This window comes from Mus pahari, chromosome 14, assembly GCF_900095145.1.
Source record: "Mus pahari chromosome 14, PAHARI_EIJ_v1.1, whole genome shotgun sequence".
In the NCBI taxonomy this organism is placed as follows: domain Eukaryota; kingdom Metazoa; phylum Chordata; class Mammalia; order Rodentia; family Muridae; genus Mus; species Mus pahari.
In genome coordinates this window covers 34,006,544-34,015,737 of record NC_034603.1, presented here as the reverse complement: position 1 = coordinate 34,015,737, position 9,194 = coordinate 34,006,544, and the positions used below count along the sequence as shown (strand labels likewise).

Here is a 9,194-nt window from a genome sequence, read left to right as displayed (position 1 = left end):
TCCCCTCCCCCTCTCTGTGTTTGTGGAAGAAAGAGAGACAGAGAAGAGACACTTTGGAGACAGGAATTTATTTTTTTGTATTTGTTTGTGTTCTGTTTTCTTTTGCGACATGTTCTCTCTGTGTAGACCTGCCTGTCCTGAATCTCCCTATATAGACCACTCTGGCCTCAAACTCACAGAGACCATTTGCCTCAGACTCTCAACTGCTAGCATTAAAGGTGTGCACAACTATGCCCAGCCCTCACATTTGCCTTTTAAAAATGATTTAAAATTATTTCAGACTTAACAGAAGTTACAGGAAAAGCATGAAGAGTTTCTGTTTATGCTTACGTTCCCAAGTACAACCATCTCGTCTAACCACAGTACATGATCAAACTCCACGAGCTATCATTGTTGAAGTAGTAACTAATCATAGCGTTACCATGACAACACAAGTTGTCCCACTCATATACATTTTTTCTGGTGCAAGATCTTACCTAGGCGCATACATTCCATTTACGTGTCTCATATCCTGAGAGACCAGGGCTACCCTCATCTTTCACAACCTGCACACTGGTGAAGAGAGCCACATTAATCACAGGGCTAACCCCTCCAAGTCCCAGGCCCATGGTGGGCTTTCTGTGACAACAGATCCTGTTAGAGATGTCAGTCGCCTTCCTCTATAGGAGCACAAGGAGATAAGCCCTGTGCTCTCTGTTCTTCCAGCCTGGCTGACCTTGACTCTTTCATAAGGAGCACTGAGAGTGGTTTGCTCAAGAGGGTGGAGAAAGGAGATTTCCAAGGATTGGTTGAGACCATGGGACATCTTGTCACCCTTAAAGAACGGCAGAGCAGCACCGATGACATGTTTGAGCCCCTGAAGCAAACGATTGAATTACTGAAGTCCTACGAACAAGAGCTGCCAGAAACCGTGTTTAAGCAACTGGAGGTCAGTGCATTTAGCCATCCCTTACAAGTCAGAAGGAGCGTCTTAGGATTTCAGAGGGCAGGTAGGTGGGGTCAAAGTAGATGAAGGATGGCTCAGTGATGACTCTAGACACTAGCTCCTTGCCTTAGGATGATAAAGTCTAATCCATGGGTACTGTCTAGCATTTGGGGAAAATCATTAATTACTGAAAACTGTAATGGCAGAACTCTTGAGGATACCAGTTTTACCCCCAGATTTGAAGATAACTCAACTCTTCTCGTTTTGAAACAGGATTTTTATATTTAGCCTAGACTAGTGTTTATTTCATCTAAAACTCTCAAGTCATACTACATCACTGAGCCAGGGCAGGAACTCAAGGCAGTAACCTGCAGTGGAAGCTGAAATAGATACCATAGAAGAGAGGTGCTGACTGGTTGTTCTCTGGCTACCCAGCCTGCTTTTCTTGTATTATACAGTAAAACCCACAAGGGGCTATCCCATATAAATAATCAATCAAGAAATACCTCACAGACTTGCCTACATGCCAATCTGATGGGGGCATTTCTCAGTTAAGGTTCCCTATTCACATATGGTGTTAGTTTGTATCAAGCTGATAACAAACAAACAAACAAACTCCATCTAACTAGGACATCACCCCTATTCTGCCCCATTCTCTGACAAAAGTTTGAGCCAAGCATTTGATCTGGGGGGGGGGGGACAATCAGATCTTAGTGATATTGAGAAGGTCTGAATTAAAAAAAAAACTCAAGAAAATAGCCAAACACCCTGAAGGACTATAAGAAAGGGCAAGGGTTATTGGGTCAGAAGTTGAAGGGGACAGGAGTGGTGCAGCATTCGAAGCAGATGAGTGTGGAGAGGTAAGACAGCTGGAGAGGTAAGTGGGTGAAGAGTGGGGTGACAGCACAGAGTTAAACATGGGACCAGTACATCCCAGTAAGCCCTACAGCAGGGGTGAAAGCTAGAGGGTGATGGTGTGCAGCCTCAGCTTGTAGGGGAGGGGAGAACAGTATGGGTGTGAGCACTTCCAGGTGTCCTTCACAGGAGCTTCCTGAGAAGTGGAAGAACATGAAGAAGATGGCCATCACCGTGAGGCAGCAGGTGGCCCCTCTGCAGGCAAATGAAGTGGCCCTACTCCGCCAGCGGTGTTTAGCCTTTGATGATGAGCAGCAGCAATTCCAGGAGAGGTTCCGCAAAGAAGCCCCATTCAGGTATGGGCCAGGGTCGTGATCTTCCTCTTGAGCTTATGCTTTGGCTCCCGCAGCAGAGAAAGGCTCACTCATAGCCCTCCCTTCTCTGTGTAGGTCCTTCGGTTACAGGGCAGTGCTCAAGTGGGAGGAGTCTTAGTCCCACTTGTGTGAAGGACTGGATCACTACCCTCCCATTAGATTTAGAAGCTTCCTATGCCCCCTGCCTGGTTAATGAGGGAACTGTAGAGGCTCATCAGGAAAGTATGATACAGTGACTAGGATTTTCTAAAGTAGAATTCTGAATTCTCAAACTCTGGTTCTTTGGCTGGGCTAAAAAGGTGGTTACTAGAAAACATACAGGCACATATCACATGGATGCCCCCCCCCCAACACACACACATTTTTAAAATTGTTTGCTAGAATGCTTAAATAATGTTGGAAGGCATTTTAGTAGTTTAAGATTTTGGCAAAAATTAATATCTGAGGACATTTCTCTGCACTTGGTAATCCTGCGGTACCTCTCTGTTAGCAGTCACAGGTCTTGCATAAACAGCTTCTTGCTGATAAGACTTTTAGATAGCCGGTGGCTCATGGCTCCCTGCTTCCCCACCTCCTGGTCAGAACAGTGCCCTTGAGGCACACTCCTGGGACTAGGTCTAAGGGGTGTCATCTTCCCATGCCCCGCTTAGCCTCCAGGTCTTACCTCAGAGGTGAAGCCATGTCTGAAGAGCTAGGGACCTCTCTCCCCTTCCTACCCTCCACTGTGGTCTGTGTCCCAGGGCTGAGTTTTCATGGCTTTAGACTTAGACATCTCCATATGGTGGAAGTACACAGAAAGACTGAGCGATCTCTCCAGGTCTGCTACCCACGTCTGTATCACATCAGGCTGTTTTGATACTGTTTGTGACCCAGATGATAACAGCAGTCACCTCAGAGGTTGTTAGTGGAATTAACAAGATGATTCCTGAAAGTGTTGACTGCTAGGCCTGGTATGTGGTTGTCTAGCTGTCCTGGTGGGCAACTGTTTAGGTTTTAACACTGAAAGTCCCATGTCTTGGCCTAATATATTTTTTTTAATTCTATTTTAGTTGACAGGTAATAACCATATACCTTCTGAGACACGGTATAATGCTTTGGCCTGTTTATACTTTATATAAAGTTCAATTTGGAATATTGAGGATATCCCTCACCTCAAACATTGCTTATTTTTTTCGTGATGAAAAAAAAAAATTTGGACATACTCTCTTCTAGCTGCTTTGAACTATATCTTACAATCACGTACAATTATGCCTATAACCAGCCTTCTGGGTAAAGGACACCCACAGGCTTCCCTCCCAGTCTATCTCTGAACCCCTTTACCCTCAGTCTCAGTAGGGATCTGCTCTCAACACTCAACCATCTAATGCTTATTAAGCAACTGCCGCCATCTAAAGCCACCATTGGATCTGCAAAACCCAGGAAGCTGTTACTAAGAGGCAGACAAAAATGGGACTCTAAACTACACATGATATGAATATATAAAGCCTGTAGCCCAATTGCAGGATGCACCTACAATCACCATGCAGAGCTTTGAAAGCATGCAGTGCCCAGCCTGTCCTGAAGACCCACTAAATTAGACCCTTAGGGGTAAGACCTGAACACCAGTAGCAAGTAAGGCTTCTCTAATGATTCCTGGGTAGCCAAGTTTGAGAATCACTACCATGAAGGGCGGTAACTAGTTTTCTTTGAATCAAATATGCAATTCTAGGGACCTAGAATTTCAAATGATTCTGCATCTTAACAGTTATTTTAGGAGGTCATACCTTTATTCCAAAGAAGTGTTTGTTGCTAAGAATATTTGTGGAACACATCAGGGGACCATTCTTTCACAGTTCAAGACATATCTTTTGGATCTTCCTTTGCATGTACAGTGAAAGTTCTAAATTGAACTCAGATGCAGGGAGGCAACACAAATGGGTCAGTGTTCATCACAATCTGTCAATGGCAGCCATACACAACCTTTATATCAACTGTCTACTTAAAAATCCTTCAAATGAATCCATAGATGCTTACGGAAATATCTCCCCACAGTGACTGTTTGACAGGAACCAATTATGGTGTCCTTTTGTGGGTTCTTAAGAATAGGCTTAGTCATCTTTCATGTGTAAGTAGCATTATGTATTGTTCAGCTGCTGGGCTATTTTATTTTCTTTCTGTCTGTGTTTTTCTTTTCCTTCTTCACACTCCTTCCTGGTGCCTGCCATGATGGAGTTACTCTGAGCTGGCTTTCTAAATTCACATCTGTTAATTTCACATGCAGATGAATCTTTGGAGGAGAATGCTTCCAAAAGAACTCCCGCAATAGATGGAGAAACCAAATGCTGCTGAAATGTTGATGGATTTCTCTACCAGAATTGTGGGGCACTTACTACAGGAAAGCTTAGCAGGCATCCTGTGTTGTTTTGGTTTGTTTCTGACTTTTGCGTGTGAGAGTGTGTAAAATGTGCAGCCAAGTGCGCTCTTGTTCTTATACGTCCTGACTCTGTAGATCCCCAGAGCCTGCTGCAGTTTCTGACGAAACAAGTTTCTGTCCCTGCTGTGGGCTATGCTCAGCTTCTAATGTTCTTGCCTTTGAGAAGGAGAAGAATATGAGTGTCTCATTAGGGCCTTGCCATCTGACAGGTGCTGTTCAAAGTTGGGCTTCTAAAATTTAGATTTCCCACTTCATGCCCAAGTCCAATGTTCCTTCTTCCTTTAGTTCTTCTAAGACAGCTCAGCATATTTCCTAGATGAGTTCCCACTCTCGACAATAACTGACTAAACTGTCATCATATTCAAATTCAAGCACCCTCTACTGCCTTTTCAATCTATGACAAATTGTACTGAAACCAACGTTCCCTGCCTCTGTCAGTCCCTTGATCAGTCTTTGACTATGAGCACAGGTTTCCTGACCTTAAAGAATAGTGCCACGGTAAGTATTCTTCCTACCATTTCAAGGCCAAGGCAACACAAGGATTTTCATAGTCTAGAAAGGCTATCCTATGAGATTTCAACTGGCCTCCAGATTCTGTAGACAGCTGGCAAAGCTGACCCAAGGATGCCCTCCGTTAGAAGCTGTGTACAACAGCAACAAGGAAGAACAGGTTTTCCTAATGGCCTGACACAGGAGCATGAGGGAAAAAGAGGCTGTGGATTCTGCTTACATTTCTGTTGTCATTTCTAACACTAGAGAATAGAGCCATATTGGTCATTAAATTAGTACCAGAACATAGCAAAATACTAACATAAAGATATATTGTTGGTTCAGCTTGCCTGGCTTACCAGTTAGCCTGACTTGCTTGTATGATTTAGGCTTCCGTAGAGTAGATGGGATTTGGCCTCAACAGTGGAGTTAGCTAAGAATTATAAGAGCACTAGAATTTTTCAGAAATACACATCCCCTGAGATCAACAAATTATAGCCTTAGGGATAATTTCAAAAACAAGAAATGAGACATGTTCTTGGTACCATCTTTAACTGAAACTGCCCACACATCCTGGGTGTCTATTGATTCAATGGCAAGTAGATTCCATTTGGGGTTCATAATCAAGATGGATAGTGATGATGTTCTAGAGAAAGTAGTCCTGGACAAAATGACACAATGACTGAAAGTAGAAGGCTCAGAGTGAGCACAGCTGAGATGCAGGAGCTGGGACATGAAGGTAGACAGAGAGGTCCAGATGACCCAACCTGAGAACATAGCCCTTGAGATGTACAATGGACTTTGTTCTGACAATATATGACATACCTGACCTACCAACCACCACAGCTACCAGCACAGTAGGACACCAAAAGTCAGTTGTGTCCCTCATGATCACACGCCTGCTTTTCTGGTACCTGCTTTCTAGCATCGGGGCAGAGAATTGAACTGCAAGCCTACTTCTAGCCCAAAAGGAAAATAAAATCCACATTCCAAATTGCAGTGTTAATAAATTAGTACTGCCTTTTTTTGCCACTGTAGAATAAAAGACATACATTAAAGCATCAGATACTAGAAATTTGTCTGTAATATAACTCCTACTTTCACGTGGAGCAGGACAAACTGAAGGCCAGGTATCAACTGAGACATTATAACAGCTATGAATCAAAGTGCTAAGGCCTGAACTGAAGCAATGTCCAAAACTGGATTTGAGAAACAGGAGAGAGAATCAACAGGAACTGGGGGAAGAGTATGGAATGCTTCATCTTTGGGTAGACATTGGTCCTGAGGTGGACCAGCACAGAGTGTGCAGGTCTGGGGAATCACAGTTCAGAGTGGGCATCTCCAGTTTTGTGTGCCAGTAGAGTATTAGGCAGTACGCACCATTCTTCATCCTGCATATAGATGCTGTGCTGCAGTCAGCATTGACCAATGTGGCTAGCTTCCGAAGAGTCAGAACACATCCTTTCTGCTATCTCTCTCTCTCTCTCTCTCTCTCTCTCTCTCTCTCTCTCTCTCTCTCTCTCTCTCCCCTCTCTCTCTCTCCTCATATTTCATCTTCATCTTTGTTTCAATTTCAAAGACCCACTCTGCCCTTCCTCCCTCTGTGTTCATTGTTCTTGAACTCATTTCTTTTCCTGGATGGAAAGATGCTTCATTGTTAGCACATGAATGAGGTTCATGAATATCTTGACAAGTTGTTATAAAGGAACTTTTTTGAAATAGAGTCTCACTATATTGTACAGATTAGACCTCACAATCCTTCTGCCTCAGCCTCAGGAGTAGTGAGATTGCAGGCGTGTGCTACCATGCCTGATTTATTCTCAATGTTTGATACTGTTACCCGCTCTCCTATGCAGAGTCCCTCCAAGCTTGCTCAAAAGTGATGCCTGTGCATGATCAGATATAGGAAAAGGTCTTCCACAAACAACAAAGAAAATTATGCCAAAAACACAGTTAAGAAACCATTGTCAGTATCTGGCTGTTTCTGTGATAAGGAAAGAAAGTAGCATCTAATACTATCTTCTGTGCCCTGCAAATACCCCCTCACTCACATCTTGTCTAGTAAATTCTTCCTCTGCTGTGCACCATAGCAAACTACTGTGGTGTAGGTGTTTTTCATTTGTCTGAATTTCATAAATCTTGAGCTCACACCAAATAGTCCATTTCACATTCCAAGTTTACTTTCGACTCTAGAGAAAGTAGAGTCGACACACACCAACTCATCTCTGAAAGGAAAAGAAAGCAGAGGACTCCTTTGTGCCTTGGGGATCATTCTTATGGAAACACTTGTCACAAAAGACAATTCTATTCCTTCCATTGAGTCCCTTAGCTACTGCTTGCTGTAGCGACGTCAGGGTACTGTTTCCACTCTGAAAACCATCCCAGAAGTTCTATGCTAAAGGCTAGCCCTGACCTGTACACGGCGTTCAGTCACACATCTTGGTGACTACGGCCCACAGCCCAAACTGACTCAGAAGGAGCAGGTGGGCAGCAGGCAGAACATGTGATCAGGCTAAGCTGGCACTAATGTAATGGTGTGTGTGCATTGTGTGTGTGTGTGTGTGTGTGCGCGCATGTGTGCGTGTATGCGCGTGTGCGTGTGTATGTGTGCATGTGCGCGTGTACGTGTGCACGTGTGTGTGTGTGTGTGTGTGTGTGTGTGTGTACTGTGCTGCATAGTAGTGAGGAGTAAAGAGTAAGCAGTTCAAGTCAATGGCTTTAATTAGGATGTCTTTCCATTGTTAAGGCAGATATTTCTAGAGATAACTGAAGGAAGGAACAGTTCATGAAAGCGAGTCCCCATGTCATCCTCGTCCCTATTTCACTCTTCCGTATCCTGTCAGTAAACACTCGTGTAGTAGAGAGAAGGAAATCGCCAGTTCTCTAGTTGCTTGTATCCATTCGTTGTTCCCCTGAGGAGCCTCTGAGGTCCTGTCCAGAGTGTGGAAGAATGTATTCATCCTCTATTAAGTCATAGACCCCAAATATCTACCTTCTTGATAATCCAGCCTTGCTTGAATTTTTGTCTGGCTTACTTCAGTGGTGGATGATAATGTGGAAGGGTCAAATAAACCCTTTCCTCTACAGCTCATTTTTGGTCATAGTGTTTCATCATAGCAATAGTAACCCTAACTGGGACAGAAATTAGTACCAGGATAGCAGAATATTGCTGTGACAGGCCTGACCATGGTATTTTTAAGGGGATTATGGAAGGACTTTTGAACTTTGGGCTAGAAAAACCATTGAGGATCGGCTATTCTGTAGGAGCTGAGAATAAGAATGTTGAGAGCAGTGGAGTCAGTGGAAGCCTGACTTGTGACGTTTCAGAAGGAAGTGAAGAGTCTCCTGGGCCTTTTGTGAGAAGAACCCGTGGTGTCTGGTCAGCTGGAAGTGAGGAATCAGCTGTGGTTGACCAGAGACCAGAACCACTAAAGTGAAACTTTTATTTTGCTGGAACAATGGACGCTGGTCCTCTGGGACTAAAAAGTCAGATCCATTTGACAAGAGACTGTCCTCGCTGAGGTGAAATCTTCTGGGTAGTGTTTCCTCCATGTCAGCACACAGAAGCTGTGTCCCAGAGGCAGCCAAGGTTATTATAGCTCGTGTTGGCAGCTGAGCTCGGTAATGTAAAATTCACCCAGATGGTGCTGGCAGTGAAGGCATGAAGGTTAGATTGAGAGTTTGTTGTGGTTATTACCTGTTGAAGTAAGAAAGTAATTTATTTTCAGCTTTACAGGAGTCCACAGTTAAGAGAGCTTGAACTTTAAAAATAGTTTTGGAGTTTTAGAGACTTTGTATTTTAAAGAAAACGAGATACTTGTAAAGAGGCAACTACTTATTTATTTACATCCTAGACTCTGCTCTCCCTTTCCTTCTTCTATGAGAAGGTGGATTCTCAATCCCCCCACCCTAGAGCATCAAGTCTGCCATATTAGGCTCATCCTCTCCCACTGAGGCCAGACAGGGCGGCCATGGAGACAGAGCTGCACATCTGCTACGTATGTGCTAGCAGCCTTGGTCCAGCCCACGGATGCTCTTTGGTTGGTGGCTCACAGCCTCTGAGAGCCAGGAGTTTAGGTTAGTTGGCTCTGTTGCTCTTCCTGTGGGGTTCTCATCCCCTTCAGGACCTTCAGTCCTT

The 9,194-nt window shown here is 44.0% G+C and overlaps 1 protein-coding gene across 1 annotated transcript in view; it reads left to right on the top strand.

Annotated features, from left to right (window-relative positions):
* The window catches only part of Dnah9 (dynein axonemal heavy chain 9), a 322,533-nt gene that overhangs the window by 74,601 nt on the left and 238,738 nt on the right, over nt 1-9,194 (top strand). Inside the window, exons 18-19 of the mRNA XM_021213724.1 lie at nt 706-928; nt 1,970-2,136. Of these exons, the coding sequence (XP_021069383.1) occupies nt 706-928; nt 1,970-2,136 (390 nt within the window). The remainder of the gene's footprint in view (nt 1-705; nt 929-1,969; nt 2,137-9,194) is intronic.